At 44.4% G+C, this 21,113-nt stretch overlaps 3 protein-coding genes across 15 annotated transcripts in view; 2 read left to right on the forward strand and 1 right to left on the reverse strand.

Moving 5' to 3' along the window:
* Positions 1–410: 410 nt before the first annotated feature.
* srek1 (splicing regulatory glutamine/lysine-rich protein 1) lies at positions 411–8,524 on the forward strand. Of its 6 annotated transcripts, none has more exons than XM_055513151.1 (12): positions 831–965; positions 1,517–2,008; positions 2,453–2,574; positions 2,896–3,011; positions 3,094–3,240; positions 4,023–4,201; positions 4,290–4,420; positions 4,512–4,614; positions 4,698–4,796; positions 4,934–5,005; positions 5,102–5,216; positions 6,335–8,524. In XM_055513151.1, exons 3-12 carry the CDS (start codon positions 2,544–2,546, stop codon positions 6,500–6,502), a joined length of 1,161 nt encoding a protein of 386 aa, XP_055369126.1. In that variant the 5' UTR covers positions 831–965; positions 1,517–2,008; positions 2,453–2,543; the 3' UTR covers positions 6,503–8,524. The 6 variants fall into 6 exon arrangements, with proteins under 6 accessions (XP_029023956.1, XP_029023957.1, XP_055369126.1 ...); XM_055513152.1 differs by having other exon boundaries at positions 1,517–1,697; positions 1,858–2,574; XM_029168123.3 differs by lacking the exons at positions 1,517–2,008; positions 2,453–2,574 and adding an exon at positions 411–682 and having other exon boundaries at positions 832–965.
* On the reverse strand, positions 8,165–13,853 carry LOC114867400 (interleukin-31 receptor subunit alpha). Of its 2 annotated transcripts, XM_055513149.1 has the most exons (16): positions 13,175–13,850; positions 13,025–13,078; positions 12,901–12,948; positions 12,715–12,829; positions 12,483–12,637; positions 12,259–12,404; positions 11,501–11,639; positions 11,323–11,411; positions 11,028–11,235; positions 10,764–10,946; positions 10,280–10,417; positions 9,913–10,068; positions 9,610–9,753; positions 9,444–9,531; positions 9,276–9,357; positions 8,165–9,196 (listed from the first exon to the last, which is right to left on the reverse strand). In XM_055513149.1, the coding sequence occupies exons 1-16, from the start codon at positions 13,221–13,223 to the stop codon at positions 8,783–8,785; spliced, it is 2,208 nt and encodes a 735-aa protein (XP_055369124.1). In that variant the 5' UTR covers positions 13,224–13,850; the 3' UTR covers positions 8,165–8,782. The 2 variants fall into 2 exon arrangements, with proteins under 2 accessions (XP_055369124.1, XP_055369125.1); XM_055513150.1 differs by lacking the exon at positions 10,280–10,417 and having other exon boundaries at positions 13,175–13,853.
* A 3,945-nt stretch (positions 13,854–17,798) lies between these two features.
* mast4 (microtubule associated serine/threonine kinase family member 4) overlaps positions 17,799–21,113 on the forward strand; it is a 56,054-nt gene continuing 52,739 nt past the window's right edge. For 6 of the 7 annotated variants that reach the window (XM_055513197.1, XM_055513198.1, XM_055513199.1 and 3 more), the window contains exon 1: positions 17,799–18,257. In XM_055513197.1, coding sequence (XP_055369172.1) covers positions 18,087–18,257 — 171 coding nt within the window. In that variant the 5' untranslated portion in view covers positions 17,799–18,086. Of the gene's footprint in view, positions 18,258–18,527; positions 18,570–21,113 lie in introns of those variants that run through there. The other variant, XM_055513201.1, reaches the window with a different exon arrangement.

Raw genomic sequence — 21,113 nt, forward strand, 5'->3', positions numbered from 1 at the left:
AGTCATACAAATGATATTGAAACACTGCTTAATGTATTTTGTATTAGTTTGTTTATTCAGTATTTTAGTCAAGTTTATGGAATGGGTTATTGTCAGTAAGATAAGTCATCATGTATTCTCTGCAATTGACCAACACGTTGGGCGCTTGGGGAGCAGTGTGAAGTGCCTTGCTCAAGGACACACCTGGTGCCGCCAACTGGATTAGAACAGCCGAACAGACCAACGCTCTACTCACTAAGCCGCCAGGCCAAATAGACACTATATATAAAAATTGAGTCACAGCTTGACGAAGATCTAAAATGTCACCGTCGCTGGCTACTTATTCATGTACTATATTTACAAACATTACAGCACCGCCTGTCATACACCTGTCAACCTGTAGGGGGCGGTAGTGCAGCTTAAGGCTAGTTGTCAACCGTTGTTAACGTAGTAGAGGAAGCTGGATGGCTCTCGCTTCGTGGAAGTGTATATATATTTATATTTAAGCCGAACTGGGTGATTGTTAAATGAGTATATATATTTTTTTACAAACATTAAATTAATTCGTCTATGAAATGAGCGGGATACCGGGGACTGCTGTCGTCCAGGTCACCAACCTGTCCTCGGCCGTGAGTAGCGAGCAGATGCGCACTCTCTTCGGTTTCCTGGGAGACATCGAGGAGCTGCGGCTCTACCCGCCCGAGTAAGCGCCGCCTCACCCGGCACGGCTAGCCAGGAAACACCGCGGCCGCGCGGCCTTTCTGCTATCCGCGTACAGACTCAAATTAAAAGCGTCGTGTTTGCGCCTCATTACTAACGAGTCTGCTTTGTGTTTGTTTCTTCCATTCACAGCAACGCATCGCTGTCTTTCTCGTCCAAAGTGTGTTATATAAAGTACCGCGACCCGTCCAGTGTTGGCGTGGCGCAGCATCTCACCAACACTGTGTTTGTTGACAGAGCTCTCATAGTAGTTCCCTGCGCCGAAGGTGAGTGCGCTTCGCCCAGAGGCACCGCAATCAACTGACTTGCTGCCGACTCTCCTCTGTATCCGCTCGTCTAATGTTCTGGTGGAACCGTAGGATTTCTTTTCCCGTTTTATCGGCATGTTGCGCCACTGGCCTGTGCAGATTTGATCCATTTCTGGCCGCTAGTATTCGAGCCAGCTGACCGGTGGCGTCACCCCACTGAGTCTAGCATAGACTTAGACGTGCCTAAAAGCCTCCAAGGTTCTCAGTTTGCTGTCACACGGTGGATTCTGCAGATAGAATGTGCAATATTCATCTTATGTTACTGTAAACACTGGATTTTCCGTGCACGTGCATTAAATGTAAACTAGCATAAATCCTCGCCTTTGGTGCCCCGTGTCTTTAAACCTCCCTTCTCTCTGGTCGTGTTCCCTTGTGTACAGACAAAAAAAAAACATTGTTGTCACACCTAACTTGATGCTTTGTGTCCACGTGACTTGGTGCGGGATGGCTACTGAGTTTATTAATTTGGTTTTGTATGTTTTTTCTGTGTGATTATGTGTGCATATCAGATGACTAGACTGGCCCAGCTGTTACACTACACTAGCCTGAGTCAGGCATTGTTTTCCAAGCCACTATCCCCGATCGGGCCAACGCAGCCTTCAAGGGGGAATGTGACCCGGAGAATAGCCCGCTGATCCTTCCAAGATGGACATCTTGTCTCTTTTTATTTATTTATTTATTTTTGCTTTGGTTTGTTTACTTACATACTTTCCCATGTTGTCCACTCTCTACTGTCTCTATCTAGAAACTACAGTATTGCTATTCTCTAGCGTTGTGTTTATATTTGTTATTTTGGTTTGTTGTTTTGATTATTGTCCCACCCCCACCCCCCTCTCTCTTTCTGCTACAGCTGCAGGTTGTGTGTGATTGAATTCTGTCCAGGTTGCTACAGCATACCGGTGGGATGTGTATCACACACGGGGGATGCTAGGAGGATCACTAACACTTTACTCTGTTGTCTTTACTCCTCTCCTCATAACGAGGGGCTTGACCTTTCAAAAGTGAGACCTAGTAAAGACATTTTTACACCATTTGATCATAGAATCTATTTGCACTTTTGATTTGCAGTGACTTAGGTGTTTTCCCTCACATAAGTACAGTACAGCTCAGATATTTAGTAATTAGGCACATGATCTTGTTCTTTTAACCTAAAATACGTGACACATGCATTAATGTTGTGCGTCGCTTGTTGAAAAAGCTTTCCTAGGGAAGGTTCAGGAAATGTGTCGTGTTAGATTAGTTGTAATTCATGTTCTGTGCATCCAGGTATAATGCATCTATAGTCATATTTTATATTAGTCATAGCTCTGTTTCATCAGTTAATCCCGGAAAAAGCAAAATTCCTGATTGGTTGTTTTTTTTCTATAGATAAGACTTGGCTAACATTTCTTGCAGCTCTAAAAAATGTTGTTCTTTTCTGTATCTGATGTTCTGTGTGCTATTAGTGATGCAGCCATTGGGGTTGTCTTGTGTTGCACATCTTTCCAACACTTCGAAACGATCGCCCCACGGAAAAGCGCCCGTGCTTGATATCGTATGGTTCATGACCAATATGTTTCCAGTACAGGTGACCCATGCATCAAAGTGTTGACTCATTCTCTGCATTTTTTTAATCTATAAAAAGAGACCAAAGACAAAATCAGTGTTTTTATGTTTTAGACTTTTGCACTTAATAATTCACATTGAATGAGAATAATGATATAATAACAGAAAAGTAAAGATGCTCGGTCTCCACTATACCATGAGTAGACAGTAGAACACTTGTAGGTTGTATGGGGTGTATGCTCTCTTTCTCTCTAGAATACAGTGGGATAATTGTGCAGACATAGAGGAGACAAAGATGCGAGTCCCTCTCTTGCCCTCACTAATGTCTGCTTCTGTTCTGCAGGGAAAATCCCTGAAGAAGCCAAGGCCTTGTCACTGTTGGCGCCTGCCACTCCAGTGCCCAGTCTGATTCCTGGCGGGGGACTGCTTCCAATTCCTACTCCGACTTCACTTCAGACTGTGAGTCAGCTTCGCATACTCACCTTGTTCACTGTTATTTGTGATGCACTTCGAACGTATTTTGTGTGTTTTGCGCCTGCAGCTGAACCTCCCCTTAGTGAATCTGATTCCATCAAGCCTCGAGGCCACATCGTCGGCGCTCTCCCAGCCACCTCTAATTGGCAATGTGGATCCCTCAAAAATTGATGAAATCCGTAGAACTGTCTATGTTGGCAACCTCAACTCACAGGTAACGTAATGTGGAATCAATCGACAGCTGACCAGGTTTCCAAGCAAGACCCGAAACAATTAATCATGTTTTATTCTACATATTCTTATGCATATCAGGAAACACCCCTTTTTAAATGAAAAGACAGTAATAAATACCACACATACAAATAGGATTGCTTTAAGCTTATGAGAAGGTTTGTTTGATTAACTAATAATTTCTTTGTAGCTCCTGATATAAAATATGGAATAATAACAGGATGGTGTTTGTGCTAATCATTGTTCATTGCTACACTGTTCTTTCAGACAACAAAAGGACTAAAATCAATTACCTACTTTTTAACTTTCCTTCATATATGTGATATATTCTCCTATGGACAGTGCTCGTCTCTAAAAGGCAATCTGGGTATCGGACACTTTTGCAAACACTAGTCAATAGGAATCATTTGTGTAATAGTTAGGAACAGGTTTAAAAATAAAACATTTCCTGCTGTGGTGACTATTAGGATCGATTTTGCTGTTCACTCGCTCCCTCAAACTCAACAACTGCCCTATCTTCCTTTCCATCAGCATATACACCATGTCTTCTTTCTTACGTAAAATGCCTTTGCAAAACCTGCCCCCACCTCACTGACCTCCTACATCATTAGCGCTCCACCTGTGCTTTTTAATCTGTCATCTCAAACATCAAACTTGCTGTAATGGATCTATTCATATCACAGCCCACACTTTCTCTTCCCCTCTGACGTAACAAGCATTTCCATTCTGTACTTGTTCTTAGTTTTTCTATTCTTTTCTGCACAGACCACCACAGCAGAGCAGCTGCTAGAGTTCTTCAGGCAGGTGGGGGACGTCAAGTTTGTGCGAATGGCTGGAGATGAGACGCAGCCAACACGCTTCGCCTTCGTAGAGTTTGTTGAGCAGGACTCAGTTGCCAGAGCTCTGACCTTCAATGGAGTCATGTTTGGAGATAGACCCTTGAAGTACATGTTTTTTGTTTAAAGAGAACATGTTTTGTTCCTTGTTCCGTTTCATGTAAATTCAACACGCATTTGTTTTTCTGCCTTTCAGGGTTAATCATTCCAATAATGCCATAGTAAAACCCCCAGAAATGACACCGCAGGCTGCTGCTAAGGAGCTAGAAAGTGTAATGAAGAGGGTGAGGGAGGCTCAGTCTACTATTGCTGCTGCAATAGAACCAGGTAGAGCACTTGTGTTTGCTTTAGGACTTTGTAATTAAACTGTGAAGCTGTGCTGCATTCTGATGCTCACACGGTTGTCTCACTCCAACAGCACCAAAGGACCATTCCTTCAGTCGAGTTAGAAGATCACGGCGGTCTCACTCCCCCCCCTTACACTCGCGAGTGCGTCAGAAAAGGTCCCAGTTCAAACCAAAGTGCATACCAGTTTTCTCACTTTGCAGGTTTTTATCTTTACGTGTGACGTGCTGTCAGTGACATCTTTCTCCTGTTGGAGCAGACCATCACAGAGGCTGTGGACAGAGTCCCACGGTTCTCGAGGCAGCCACAGGAGGCGCTCTCGCTCCAGAGACAGGAGACACAGTCGCAGTCGCTCAAGGTTCGTTAGGAGCAAACAGGCAAAGCAGTATTGTCACAATCTCCTCTTCATGTTTAATATCATGGACAGTTTTCATTTTAAAAGCACCCCATATTTGTTAACACAGCATACTCTAATAGTTAATGTTTTGTTTTCAGGGGCCGCAGAAGGAAGAGTAAGGATCGCTCCAGGAGCCCTCGTAGGAAAGTGAGATCACCTTCTCCAAAGAGGTAAATTCACTGGTTGATTAGTTCTACATTCACCTTCCCTGTGTTTCGATTTGGTTTGTTCCTTTATGTTTCTTTGTTTGCTTTGGATTCATGCAGAGGTAAAAAAGACAAGAGGCGGGAACGTAGCAGGGACAGAAAAGAGCGCTCCACATCCAGGAAGAGAAGTCGGAAAGGCGAGGACAAGCAAAGGAGCAAAGCCAAAGCAGTGAAGGTAAGTTAACACTAGTTACACTTGGCGAAATAATAAAATGAACTGAAACCGGGCAAAAGACGAGTTACGTCCTCATCTCACAGAAGCCCACAGATGAGTCAGGTAGGCAAATGATATGATCAGTTCAATGTGTGAATGAGGAGCTGCTGGGAACTGCAGATTAATCTCTGTAAGAACTAGAAAGGCAGCACATGATAAATGTCTTCCTTTACTGGGCTGGTTTTATGATTTATAAAAGTAAATATTCAAAATATGTATTGGAGACATCGATTGTGACAAATTAGGAACAGATCTCTGTTCTCTGACCCATTGCGTGTCTTCACGCTTCTTAAATATCCTGTCTGCGGACGGATTACCCTCCTGATGAACCTGTACATTTGGTAAATATTATAACTTTGAGCTTGAACACTGACCTATTTCTGACAGTTTACTACAGAGATCATTATCCCATTTCATCTTTTGCTCAGATAACAATCGGAACATTTGTTGAACCAAAGACGAATGAGGCTTTTGCAGTCTTGCAGAATGCTTTCTTTTGCTCTACCTGTGTGTCTGATGTGATACTTACCTGCCATGGAGTTTATTTGGGAAGTTTAACTTTGATCTAATGAAGTGTGAAGCTGTTATGTAGGAGGAATCTACTTATATGTGGTGTAGGTTTCAGTACCTGAGAGCGATGCTCCTGTCCACAACCCACTGAAATGATAAATATGTGGACTTTTGCTTGTAACCCTTTTTTGTACTTGTTTAATCTCAAACACCTTGGTTTTCTTATCTCATGAGTGGCACTGAAGCTGCTTGCGTGCTGCTCATTTACAAACCAAGTTCAGAAAGAAACTCAAAGAAACGTTTGCGTCACAACCTAGAATTTTGGTTTCCTTGGAAACCAGTTGCAAGATGCATCCAAATGGGAACTGTGATGACAAAAGGTTGAAATTCAGTGGATTACTTGCAATATGACTATGATTATTCTCATGCCAGGTAATTTGATATTTAACATCATAATCCAACACCTCACAAGGCTTAAAGGTAGTTTGACTATTACAGCATTGTCAGTTTTACTGTGCCAGTCGTGATAGATTTTGTCCAGACTTCATGTTGCTGACTTTATATTTCAGATGGAACCAGACTATGAGAAAGCAGCAGAGATGGACTATGACAGCGACAGAGAAGGCTCGGTGACTCCCAGTGAGGACATGACGTTATCACCCTTTGTCCAGCATAACGGCAACTACAAGACTCACATGGATGAGGACACATCAGTGGGTCCAGGCTTGACCAAGTGACTGTTAAATCTATATGGAAACTATCCCGTTCATTAAATTATCTCGGTGCTTGTCGCACACATAGACATTCACCCCGGTTTCTTTTTCTAGTTTACTCCTTGAGTATACTAGCATAACACATTTCCATCTACCATTTAAATGGCAGCCAAGCACTCAGCATATCAAACATTACTGTATAATGGTCACAGGTAAGTTAAGGAAGTAAAACACACTAGCTGGAGAGTCTGTGGAAGTATAGGGTGCAAAAAACCATATATGATATCGAGATAAGATATATATATATATGAACAAAGAATGAAACTAAACCGGCACCAAGATTAGCTTTAAACACATGAGGTGTTGGCAGCATTCAACTAAACTAAAATTAGGAGCCGATTAAAAACTATTGGGTTCTGCTTAAAAGTGACGTGAGTTCAGTTTCTGTGGTAAATGAATGAGTAAGGAGCACATTTAGACTTCAGGAATGTTCTTTTTTTACTTCCTGTCCTGTTTTACTTTCAATAATAGTTTAATACTGCCTGTTGCTTCAGTATTTATTGGATTATAATCGAATATACTCCAGAATGTGGTAAACAGTCATTTTATTAACCAGCCGAAATAATCCTTAACTAGGAAAATGTTACATTTCGGATGCAAATAGATTTTTATGATGCATTGTGAAGTAAAAAAATAACCTTGTGACTGAACGTTTGAGCTCTGATGTTCAGGCTGAGGTGCAACCTCCCACATTTTGCATAATTACCCAGTCAATCGTGGTTAAAATATGTATTTTCTAAAAGTCGAAAGAACTGGAGGAAATGAAATCATTAAAGAACAAGCTGAAATGCTCATTTGACCTTTGTGTGGTGTTGAAGGAAGTAGTAGCTGCTAGATCTGTGAAGTGTCCTTTATTTCCTCTTTTTTTATGCCTCGTTTCCTGCCGTGTCCTGCAAACTTGTACATTGCTGAGTTTTGACACTGTGCTGTAATTACGAAAATGCTGACTCACATTTTTTAGTTGCAAAAATATCATGATGCATTTCTTCTTTGGTAAACATGAATATGTTGTTTTATTTGCTCTTTTTGGTTTGTGATTGTTCATGTACCTGTTTTTTTTAATATTCTTTCTAATAGTCGCACAATTGCCAGATCATCTCCTTTGCTTGTTGTCGTAATGATGTTACTGAGGAAGTATTTACAGATTTATAGATACTAAACAGGCTGATACTGTAAAATGAGAGCGCTGTAGAGGTGCGTGTTTGACTAGTGGCTCATGATTCTCAGATAAGAGTGATGCTGAACTTCACAGATTCTTGTCTAGACATAAAACAGCTTGAAAGCACAGAGGGCTCAAAAAGTGCCTAGACTTAGATTGTACAGAATATTCTAATACAATATGGAGATTTATCGACAGTTTAACATGAATTTAATATTGGTGTGTACTGTAGCTGAAACTGAGATGATATATTAAAGTATTGATGGCTTTAGATATTAATAACAATCTACTAAACATTCATGGGACTTGTGGATTTTCTCATGTTAACATTGTTGGTGTCAGAGAAGCCAATGTCAGTGTGTCAAGATATCAAACGTTTGCTTTCTGTGAATGTTTGTTCCAGCTTTGCATTTGAAGGCGATTTAAAAACCATCATTGCCAAAACATCCCCTTTTACACAACACATGTTGGTGCAGCTTCTTCTCTCTGTTTTTTTTTTTTTGTTTTGTTTTTTTGTTGTTCTTGCGTGCAGTGTTTTGTTTCAAAGCGGTGAACTCACCATGTTTAGTAAAAAATAATTTTCTGGTAATTCCTTGTGTGGATTTGACTGTTTATACTGTATCTACGTCATGCTGAGGCGGTTTAAATGTGTGTGATCCTGCTCGTGGGACATCTCAACACTGGACCTGATCAGCCGTCAAACACAACATGATTGTTTATTTACACTTGTTTTTTAGTTTGCTTTAATAATTCATACGGTTTAAAAAACTCTTAAGCAGCAAATCAGTGAAAGGCCTTGGAAGGGAATAAAAGTTCAATTTGCCATCTCCTCGTGTTAATGCTGTGTCTGTGGACAGTAAAGGATCGTTGTTTATTAGATACAGTAAGTAGTTATGAGGACGTGGATGAACAGATCTCTTCTATAGTGTGCACAGATGCTTTAAAGAGGTAGACGCATCTTCTGTCCTAAATATAATGTTCACACCCTTTTTGACTCAAGTGCCTTTTCATTAGTAGTTCCAGTAGTTGATATTTAGGTTCCAGTTGTTCTTACTGTAGTTAGGAGAACGTCTGGCTCTTTAGTCTCACAAGAATGTGGACAACTCACTGTCCATTGTTGGGCTGGAACTGAACTGTCGTATGTAGTCCAACTTTCCCACGGTCAGGTCGCTTCTCTCTGCCTCCATACCGTCCGTATTGGCCTGGACGCACTGCGGCATCATTTGGTTGAACATCTCCATGGTGGTGTATTCACTTGTGTACGTGAACGCAGAGCTCTGGAAGCCTCCCTGTGGGAGTTCTGACACGGCGTCTGGTGGGACCCCTCCTGGAGCGTCTTCTGGGTCCTTCTGGAGCCAGTCCGGAGCCGACCCCTCGTCCTCGGAGCTGTGCAGACGTGGGAGCGAGTCAGCGGGGATCACGGTTTCCTTCTCGATGATCTGAAGGCTGTCTGTGTCCCATTCTTCCACCTTTAGGGTGTTGATGGACTCCAGGAGTTCCTGAGTGGCAGGAAAATGAGATCCCATGTCATTAGCCTTTGACTCTGGCAGTTGATGGAGTGAAATCATAGACACTTACCAGCTCACAGGTTCCTTCCATTTGCTTCATTGCATTACTGTTTACAGGATTGGGAATGCTCGGCCACACGACCACTTTAGTTCTGTATAGAATGGCATTGTAGCATTTATATCTGAGAAGTAGATGTAATTTCAGTATCAGGATAAAAAAAGATGTGACGGTCGATACCTTTTTATTATTGTGGGTCCAAACAGAAGCACAGTGACGACAACAGCAAAGATGATGATAATACTCACTACACTCGAATTAGAATCTCCTTTGAAAGAAAAATGACAATTAGTGTCCGTTTTGCATTTGATTGGCTTATGATGCAGAAGCTGTTGACTGATAAAACCTTGCTGGTTTGTCTTAAGGCGGTACGATGTGCTTCGCACTCCTTCTCCGGCCTGAGTGAAGCCTGAAATCTGGAGTTCATAGATTGTGCCACTTTTCAGATTGTCCAATGTGTAGTGGTTCATCTCGGGACCCACCGTGACATCTGTGATCAGAGCGTGACAGTACAGTTTTACAAGTATTTAATTAGGATTCAGCATTAGGGATATTCATGGTGCTCAGAGGATAGACCCTCACAGATGCTGGTTCAGAGGGAACCAATCATTCATCCTCCACTAAAAAGCCGGTGGGTTTGGAGCTTTACTTGTCTCTGTTGTGCTGTGGCCGTACTCCGTGTAGTGGATGGTGTAGCCCAGCAGGAAACCCCGGGTGTCTTCCTCCGCGATGGACGACCACTCCAGCACCGCGGACTCCGCCGTCATGTTGTAGCTGCTGATGTTTGCCGGCGCTCTGACGGGAGCTTTGAGAACAGCACGCGAAGAGGTCAGTCCGGTTGGACAGTTTAACGAGAACCTGGTCCCCAGTCTGTCAGAAATCCTCTTTCCAGGTCCAGGTCTCATCAAATCCCTGTCATCCTGATCAGTGTATCCAAACAACTACTTGATACTTGATAGTTTGTGCAGTGGTTTTCACACCTGTGCAACTGCACAATCAAAGGGCCTTTGACTTACTTCCTTGCATGAAGTAGAACCGTGTGCTCCCATAAGTGGCCTCGCTGTTGTTGACGCGCTTCAGGTTGCACGTGTCCTTGTCGGGCCGCGTGTGCAGCGCCACGGTGTATCTCTCGTAAGGCTCCAAAGGCTCATGCTCTTCAAAACAACCCAGTAGTTCGTCATCGAGCGCCACCTCAACCCACAATTGTCTTTTAGCAGTAGATGTGTCTCGCAATAAATCTATGGCCCCATGATTTTCTTTTCTACAAAACAAGCATCACTGTATCCACTGTATGTTTAAGCGAAGTTAAGGTTGGAGATGAGTGTGGTTAACGCTGAAAAGGCGACCAATCATGTTCAATACGTACATTTAACCAAAACCACAATATCTTCCTAAACCTAACCACATGTAGAACTGAACGGAGGCATTTAAGAAGGCATTAAGTGCAAAAATGTTACACTTTTTTCATTTGCGTGTGAAAATAGGTCAATATTAACTCACCTGCTGAAATAGATATGGTCTTGTAGTTTTTCTCATTCTCAAAAAACGACTTATAAAATGCTTTGTGGCCCCTTTTGTTCCACTCCACACAATAGCACACGTAGCGTTTGAGGCTGTCTCTCCAGTGGACGGTGAAGGATTTGTTGCTGTGAACGGTCACGTTCAGCCTCGTGTCTCCAGCACCTGTTGGCACCAACGCATGCCGTTACCTTCACAGGGCTGAGTGACGCCAGGTGAAGCTGTGATTACTGATGTTAGACTCACCGGACCCTCTGCGTCGCTGCGGTATAGTCTTGTTTACAGCTGGTGACCTGCTGACATTGTTATAAGCACGAATGCCGACGTGAAACGCTGAATAAGACAGAACGAGTCTGACTTCAGGCTTGGTGGTGTTGATTTGTTCGCACGGAGCCTCTCCTGATGCTTTTGCCACGGTCACTGAGTAGCCGTCAAACGCCCCCTTAGCGGAGAACTGAGAAACACATTGTGTCATTTTTTCTAACATCAGCCATGATTTAAAAAAAAAAGCCGTGATGGACAGTAAGCATCTTGATTTTACCGTCCATGATAGAAAGAGCAGTCGTCTCCCGTCTTCACTCGCAAGATTACTGTCTTCAACCAGGTCCAAGACAGGTCGTGATGTTAATTCTGTACATTGAATGATTGTTAACTTTTATCCTTATTTGTTTTCATTTCTTCATTTGATCTCCAGCCAGTGAAGCAGGAAGCGAACTGACCTGAGGGGACGATGTACGTTTGACTCCACGGACACTGTGAGCATTTCTTATTGGTGACACACTGTATCTGCACATTATAGACCAGTGAGGAGTTCAGATCCCCCACTGTGCACGTCTTTTCTTTCTGGCACTGCACCGTCTGCAAACAGCACAGTTAATAATGAACTTGAAGTATATTTATTTTTAGGGTGCAGTGACTGTTCTATAACCCTTGTATTTTGGCAGAGTAGTTGTCTAAGGAATGTCTGGGATAGACTTCAGGAAACAGACATTTACTTTTGTGTAAAGACATATTGTTGGTGACTGGTATCAGGCCAGAAGTTAGAACGAAACCAGATGTCTAGCTGACGTAGGATCAGGGTCTATAAGCTTGTGCCTCAGCCTTAGAGGAGCAGAACCCCACGGACCGATGGATGACCTGCTGTCGGGGACGTTGGGGATCTCAGGCTAACACTCCTGCAGGAGACCAGGTGACCTCTCACCGCTGCCCTGTCCTTTCTTCCTTGCTGATAATATCATATCACCACTTGTAATAAATTTGAGATGTATCTGTTTAAACGTTAACGCAGTGGTGGTTTGAGTTCGTCCATTTCAATCTGGCAGCTGTAAATTTGCTGCAAATTTATTCAGTGCAGACACATGCTCATATACTCCTCTATGCAGATGACTCTACACTGCTCTTCTATTAAAAAACATAGAATCAATGAAAGGTAAAACCTGGCTTTTGTTTTTGAAGTGTAAATGAGCTTTTTACTGACCTTGTTCCATGACTGGCTGTTGAGTGTTTTATATTGAACAGAGTATTTGGTAATAAAGTTTCTGTCATCCTTTAGCCAGCTGACGCTCACATCCAGTTTTCCAGCGTGTCGCCAGAAAGACACGTTATATGGAGGGCCGCATCGCACTGTAAATTAAAAATAAAAAAACATGAACTTTAATAAAAAAGGAGAAAAAGCAAATAACAGATATGTTACAAACTTACTCCATTTGTTTGCGGACCCCCGGAAAACTGCTTTTGTGCAATTTGCTGAGTCACTAGTTTCAAAAATCTCGGCAGTCAAGTTTTCACTCGAAAATATAGTTATTTTCTCATAGCCTTGAGTGATGTTGCTGTAAAGTTTGCAATAATTTCTTCTACTAGAAAAAGCAAAATGACAAAAATTGTTTACATTACATATGGTTTCGTGTCAGGAGATAAAACTGATGCTACTTACCGCTGTTGTATGAGGAGCGTGTACGTTTTCTGTGCCGTGTGTTTTCCAGGTTTCCACACACATTTCATATTTTGAGTGGAACCTTTAGCGAAGCAGTCTAAATCGTGGACTCCGGCTGAAAGAGGGACATAAAGAGGCTAGTTCACGGCTGGCGAGTGGACCTGGGCCGACTGTGTGCTTTCATACCTGGGTGAATCCTGCAGTGCTGGTATTGGGAGGTAAGGTTTTTACAGGCTGGAAGAGAATGCGAGATGAGGATCATTTCTCGTGTGTCAGAAAGTCTCTGACCAAAATCTTAACACAAGCCTACCTGAGGATTCCTGGACACAAGAGGTCAGAGTAGTGTGGTATGTGAGAATCAGACCTTGGACGTGAACGAGAAAACGTGATGATGATAAACTCCCAAAAACCATAAGGCACGTATCCATTTGATCAAGCGTTCCCTCTAGAGGCCACTTACCGAGGATGAGCGTGTGTGGACGACTGATCTGAGCTTCACGTCCGACCATGTTGCAGCTCAGTGACTAAAAGACTGAAACAGCTACAATGAGACTATCTCACACCCACAAGCCGCTGCCATTCGTGGTCATGTTGCACTCGCACGCTGCTCTCTTCAGAGTGATGAAGAAGGAAATGTTTTGGGGAGTTTTACTGAGTGGAGGGGTGGAGACATGCTGTGACACTGATGTGGCTATAAACAGAACAGGCTTCCTCAGGAGGCTGCACAGGACACGTTCACTGCTTCTTCTCATTCAGAGGTCCTCTCACAGTGCAAAATCTCTCTGCAGTTAGTCTCTTGTAAAGCAACGACAGCAGAGGGGGGTTGATTTGTTGTTTTCCTTTTGAGGAACTGTCAAAGAGAACGTGATGAAGACGCGACCTTTCGCCCCGTGACGTTGAGAATCTTTCCTTTTTTTGCACTTTCAAAGAACTGAGTGTAATTTTCATCTGAAGACAGAGAGCCGCGCTCGGGCGCCTGTTTCGTTGTGATTCAGATGAGCATCGGTTTGTCAGAGCAGTGTTTCAGGCTGCAGGTTCCTCTACTGTAAGTCACTGAGCTGTGAAGTAAAGTAAATCATTTCTGTAGAGAGCACACGCACACAATACGAAACAGTCTACAGAAATGTATGTGCAGCCACATGTTTGTTATATTTTGTTTGTCCTGTCGTTTCAAATAATAGTATAATAATTTTACATTACATTACATTATCCTATATATATATAAAATACTATATAACACTAAGAGAAAACTGTTGTGGGTCATTAAATAAGTTAACATGTAAACATTTTTACACTTTTAAGGGTGATTTCCAGCTTGATTGTCTAATTTCTTCAAATTATGTAAATGCTTCATAGCAAGTAACTAAATAATAATTGGAACAATAATACTTAATAATAATTACTTTATTATGAGCAGTAAGCTGTAATTAAACATGGGACAAGTAAAAATGTAAATGTACAAGTAAAAAAGCCAGTTTACAAAAATCCTTTTCAGATGCACAGATGAGAATTCCCTGTAACACTTTCCAGCGAGATGCAAATCAGCAGCTCTTGATCACTGATATCAGAACCTTCGTGTTTCACTTACTTTTTCCAGTCACTCTGTCTGTTCCCACTGTTTACTTCAAGCTAACAACTTTATGAGTGCTGAAAATCTGCTGCAGTGAGTAAAAGCCCAGACAGATGTTTTTGAAAGGGATCTTCACTCATTCAGACTTGAGCGGCACAAACAAGACCCGTTTCCAGAAAGGAAATGAAAAAGTTATTTTCCTCAAAAATTATTCATCAGAAAAAAAGTGTCATTCATTTCACTGAAAAACTTTTACGCTCAAAAACAATGTGGTTTCCTGGCACCAATATGAGTAAATTTAGCGTTTGCAGCCTGCGAAACACTCCCACAGTCAAAAGGTGAGATGGTTTTTCAATGTTTTAGAATCAAGACCAACAATATTTGCATGAATATTTTGGCTTGTTTTTACTCAACAGTAACCGTTATCTGAGGCTTTGTGATGGACCGGTTTTTTCCAGTGGGTGATAAATTTGGCAATAGAAGTCACTTTTGTTCCACCTGACGCGAAGCTGCTTGCAGATTTTTCTTTTCACCAGAGACGATGAAGGAGGAGGGTGAAACCGATGACCCACAACCCACCTGCTTCATTGTTGAGGTCAGAGTGGGTGACGGAGTGCTACCACTATGATTTCAAAGTAATATACTGTAATTTACTCCTTCACCCATCGTAAAAAAACACGTTCGCTGCATGGGTCAGTTTAAAAGCAGCAGAATGGTGCACTGACTGTGGTTTCTACGATCAAAAATAAACCTTGAACCCCAGCTATAAATAACTAAGAGTGCTGCAGTTGAGTGAGTTCCTCTTAAAGCCCCCAACGATCAGCAGTGATCACCTGCTGGGTGTTGGAGACGCACGTGGTGTTCTGGTGGATGTGCCTGTCTTTTTGGTGTAAAGGAGGATTTAAGGGCCTTTAACGTTGTAACAAGAACTGAGTTTTTCGTGCATTTCGATACGAGAGCGAGAGACGAGCTTTCACTGCAGGTTCCTCCTAACGCGCTGCCGCTCACAGGAAGTTCGCTTCACAGCTCGCTGGCTTCAGCCAAGAACGTCAACATTAACGCCGTTTTATCGCCCTCTCGATCTTAACACCCAGGCAGAGAACAATTGAACCGTAGTCGTGCTGCGCGCTCGCGCTCCACGTGTCGACCGGGGCGCGGGCGCGTCAGCTGGTGAGACCCGCAGAACGTCCTCAGACGCTGCAGAGGAGCCGCACGAGGACCGCTGCGCTTTCAGTAAAATACAAGGAATGATATTAGAAAAAGATGAATAAAGGCTCTTTGCCACAGGAAACACGTTTCCGCTTAACTTGTAAATGCTTGCCTACTCAAGTGTTTCTCATACGTAAATTTCCCCACCTTACTCCTTATCTGCCCTTCGATCACCGATGTGCTGTCACTGACTTGTGGCTGACGACTTGAAAGCGCGTGTGGGTTCCTCTCGCTGCGCTTTGATCAAACCTTTTAGTGTTGCCTTCGTTTTACGCTGAAGGCGCCCAGTGATCGCGACGTGACATTTTTTTTTATGTAGCGCGTTTCTTGCTGCGACGCGCGAGGCCGAGGTTCGTGAACGCATCTTTTTGTCAGGTATATACGGCTGTGATTCTAAATCTGCCGCAGTGGAAAGTATTAGATGGAGAATGCGAACGTGTTTCAGAAATCGGGTTAAAAGCGCTCAATCAACAGGTGATGAAGCGTCCACGTGCACGTTTTAGAGCAGATGTCTGCATATATTATTGTAAATCTTTAGGGTTCATTGGGTTCATTGTGTTACAGCTGCTGTGTTTGTTTCTAGACCGATGATGATATCTGTTGTTCCCATAATTATTCATCTGGTATTTGTGACTCGCTGTGTCCAGTTTCTCCGCTTGCTGTGGATATTGAGCTAATTCTGCAGTTTATTTTTTTCAGTTCTTAAAATTCAACTGTAGCAGCAGAAGCCTTATTTCATGGCTCTCACGTACCGTATCCAAACTCACATCTGCACCGTCCGGCTTCCCAGGTCCACGCTGCCGTTCTGACCTCAGCCTCAGCACCTGGAGGCTGTCGGGGGAGAATAACTTCAGCCTCTTCGAGCTTTTGCAGCGTCGATCACCCAATTTTCGTGCGGTTTCGCATCCATCTGTCCTGGTTTAGACTGAACGCACCTTGTGCTGACACAGATTATCTGATAAATCCGCAGCACGTAGCTGTAAAACGAGGCGTTTTATGGTCGTGATTGTGCTGGTGTAACAAGTCGGTGATCCTTGTCAACACCTGCGAGTTTAGCTGTGAGAATAACACGTAATATCATTTGTTCCATTTCCGCAGTTTGATGTTGACTGATAAATAATTACTGCATCTAACAGAAGAAACTCACTGTAAAATATCCATGTAGGATCTATAAAACATCTCCATAGTTACTGTATGTGATCACGTGAATAAATCCCTGAATAAAATGATTGATAGAAGGAATCATAATACGATTGTTTGTTAGTGGAGGAGTTGGTGCTGATCCATGATGTGCATGTTGCGTTTACAGGTATAATAACAGCAGGAAACCAACAGTCCCCTCTAGTGGTGACAACATGCAGCAAATTGACGGCAAAGTAACAGTGCAGTAGGAGAGACATGACATTTGCACCCACTGTATCACCTTCAGTCTCTAAAATCCCCCCAAAGCTTCCGAGCAGAGTTTACATGTGATATTAGTCTGGAAAGCTGCACTGAGACCGGGCGAGTCATGCAGCCCCCCCACCCGTCAGACCAGAGCTCACCACAGGAGGCTGGAGGTGGTTTATGTGACGTCTGAGAGAAGCTACGAAAAGTCACAAAAGAAGAAGAAGTAAGTCACAGTCTGTTCTAAGGTCGTTCGATTCACAGAGGAGGAATTTATGACTTTTATTTGTGTACAGGTCTACTTCTGTCAGGTTAGACCACGTGACCGCACCACATCCGTTGGGAACATTTTCCCAGGTAATAAGGTGTCAACACTAAATCAGGTGAGATGATGAACGACGCTGCCGCCGCCTAGAGGCCGGAAGCTGTACAGCAGCTCACGTCTTCTGCCCGTGGGTAAATATTTAGCGTTTCATGACAATCTGACCACAAAATAAACATGATTATTTCCATTCCGTGTTTGACTTTAATATTTTAACACCCCAAAACAGGCAGCGATCGTTGTGCTCGCGTTAGGAAACACAGAGGGGTCGAAATGAAGCACAGTTACTGTAGTTCAGTATCATTACAATAATAAAATTAAAGAGTCTGAAACCCTCGGGTTAATGTGCGATTAGTTATATAATCCGATTATATTTTATAACGCTGATTATTCTAAGTACACGCTTCACTGGTGTTGCTTGTTCTCCAGAACCTCCACCTGAATACGAAACCCGCGCGGCGCGTCTGAATCCCGTCTAACTGCGGCGATCCGCCGGTGTCCCTCCCCCCCTACCTCCCCCTCCCCTCCCCTCCCCTCCCTCGCTGTGGGCGGGCCGCCTTTGGAGCAGCACCCCACTCTGCTGGTGCGTTTGTGAAGAAAGTGACAACATGGATCCACGCTGCCGGGGAAGTCGGGAGCGACGAAGCCCGCTTCCAGCTGCAGCGGAGCCCTCAGCCTGACCGAACCCGCGGCCACGGGCGCGCGCACCGAGCGCTTTAACCGGCGACGACGTCGTGACTGGGTTTTTTAAGCCGGTCTTCTTTTTATTGGGCCCCGTGAGCTCACCGGGCCGGACAGGTGCGCCGACAGGTTAATTAATGGCCACGTTTGGTTCTAGTGTCGCGTGTTCCTTTAGAAACTGGTGACATCACATTAGTTGACACGATGGAGCACAAACACCGGGTGTCGTCTGAAAGTCTGTCGTCGTCCGGTTCTCAAACCTTGTCCGAGAGCGAGGAAATAAAGTGCATACTGGACATTAAAGTCTCTGGAGGTGATGGACGCGCGGAGGAGGAGGAGGAGACGGAGGACACGCAAGGTGAAGAAGACGAGAAGGTAAACACGCAAAGCACCCGAGTACGTTTGAGGAGGCTTAAATCAACCGAGGCGCGCGCAGGTAAACAGGTGTGTCCGTGGAACCTGCACTCGACTGAGCTCTGAGCTGCGCGCGTGGCGAACTCCGCGAGCGTTAAGTGAGAGCCGCGCGTCCCGGTCCGTGACTGCATCCAGCCCGTGTCCCAGTCCCACTCGGGATTTCTGGCGATGCAGCTGAACGCAGGCCCCGCAGGAGCGCGTGCATCCACGTTGCTTCGTATTTCCACGCAGCCAAACACATTATGCATGTTTTACGCACAAACAGAACGTATGGTGAGTCTGAACAGGTGAATATAGCTTTTGCGTTAATCGTTTGCTTTAATAAACAGATTAGGAGGGAATGAATGACTTTGGTCACTTTCTGGTTCTCCGACATCAACGTGGCGATTGCTTTTAAGAGGCCCTCTGTACTATTAATATGTTGCTTCAGGAAACAGATGTGGAGAATGAGGAAGGGGGAAACTTGTCTCAGGGTAATAATTAATACAACATCTCGCGCAGATGCTCCTGCAGACAGGTCCGACTGGCTCGGATCACGAGCGCAGGGTGTGTTTGCGATTTCAAACGCTCACCTGGCGCAAACATCCCCGCAGGCTGCAGGTGTGTCTGGCGCGCGCTGCTTCGTAGAACCGAGGGGCAAACGCAGAAAATGTGGCAAGTTCCCGATTTTATTGCGCCACAGCTTTTTGCCTAATGATCGCGGTGATGCAACGCTCCGAGGGTGTCCGTCCGCGCGTTCTGCCATGATGTCATGACGCAGAAACGCTGAGTAATGGCTTTATCGACGCTTCCTGGGTTCGGATCACATTTGCGGATCGTGGTGAACATGACGCTGTTGTGTTTTACCAAAGCCAGCGTCACCCGGACTTTACAGTAGACCCTGCGTTTGAGTGCACTGTAACGTACTGGATCGGCCCTTTGCCCTTTTGAAATGTTATTTAAAACTGTCGGACAGACGTGATGTAATTTCACCCGTGGAAAGATCAGCAACTATAGCGCCACAAAGCAGGTTGGACGACCTCAGTGTGTCTGTGGTCTTAATCTGGGAACCCTGACCTTTGACCTTTACCGTGCTGCTGTGGAGGTAAATGAAGAGACTCTCATATAAGACCCCATCCTCACCGGCCCGACCAGTGTGGTACCGGCCCGACCAGTGTGGTACCGGCCCGACCAGTGTGGTACCGGCCCGACCAGTGTGGTACCAGCCCTCTGCAGCTCTGTGTCGTCTGAGGAGCCTTGTGCTGTGTGCTTGTCGCTTCTATTCGCAAAGTCCGGGTGCCAGTGTGTTTTCCCAGACACCTAAAGCAGTCCAGCACCGTGGGCTGTGATCTACAGTGAAGCTGAGATTCCTATTATTTTGTTGCACAAGATGAGAGAAATGGACTCGACTGTCCTTGTCTCTCGTTAGTTTTTTTTTGTTTTTTTTTAATAATCTCCTGAATTCAAGTAGGAATGGGTTGAGATATCACACCCACACAGGCCCAGCAGAGAACAGCGGTTCTGAATCTTGTGCTGTTCTTCTTGTTGGTAGCCATCTTCTCTGAGGGAACTTTTGCTCCGTTGAGCCGCAGCCGCAGCCCAGCTCCATCCCGCTGGCACCGTGTTCTCTCCTAGACGGAACCCAGTCACCGGGCCTCCTTGGCCTCCTGCCCTGTTTGCAGGGACGCCTCCACGGCTGTAGTGTTTGATCAACATAGCAGATGCGTGCACTCGATGCACCAATTTCCTCTGTATCATCACTTCTAGTGGTTCATCTGCTGTGATATCGCAGAACCAACGGTTCCCTGCTGGAGACGGGAGCCCAGACTACAAAGCAAAGCAAATATTTGAGTTTCTCTAACGGCTGAAGGTACAAATACAAAGCTCCCTACAAGGATCAGCTTAAAAAGTTAATCCGTGGAGGTTTTGCGCCCTCAAAGTGTATATTAGATCTGTCTGAGGTCATTCTCATCCTTTTATAGCGGTGACTTTTTCACACCGAGCCTCCATCTTTATTTGCGATCCGGCCGGCAGCTGCTTTCAACGGGTTCAGCTCTGTTTGCACATGCCTGTGTATTACAGTGAGTAATGAGCCGCGTGGACCAGTCGCGTCATTTACGACGGTCCTGCATCAGCCAAGCAACAAATGACTTCCCTAAAGCACAAAGCATCATTTTAGGGGGCTGTAAAAGGACAGTTGACTAAAATATAACCTCATAACGCAGTAAAATAACTCGGATTATATCATTAATTGCTCTCTACTGAGGTTAGATCTTTCTTTTATAACTGACTGAATTTGCATTGACCAGTATGGTGAGTAGAGCTTAGGGCAGTGCTTCACGTCTGGGGGAAACTTTGGCCGCTGAGCTGTTGTTTGCTCATCTTACGTAATGAATCAACTGTGTTTTTTTTCTCTTTTAACTCCTCTTCTTCAGCTTGGCCTCAGTTCTCTGCCGTGCTTTACCTCCGGCAGCGCGTTGTTGTCAGTCTGATTGTTTAGGAAGCCTCCCTGAGGCGCGCTCACGGCGCCGAGAGCATCCGGATGCGAGGCAGACGAGCGAACGCCTGAGGCCGAGGACAATAAAGAATACAAACGGACTCCTGCTGCTGCAGCTCAGCTCACCCACTTCTGTGGCTGCAGTGGAGAAAAGCTCAGGAACCTGTTGTCTATGATCCAGTTAGAGCCTCTTTAATTCCCTGTTGCAGGCGTCTCGTTGGTGAATTGGTTTATTCCGCTAGGCTCCGCCCCCTAGAGAGAGTCACGCAGTGCAGGAGTGGTGGGTCACGTACAGTATCAATGTTTGCTTAGCTTTGCCAACGTCCAGCTCTCCGACCCTG

The sequence above is a fragment of the Betta splendens genome, chromosome 12, assembly GCF_900634795.4.
Source record: "Betta splendens chromosome 12, fBetSpl5.4, whole genome shotgun sequence".
NCBI classification, from domain to species: domain Eukaryota; kingdom Metazoa; phylum Chordata; class Actinopteri; order Anabantiformes; family Osphronemidae; genus Betta; species Betta splendens.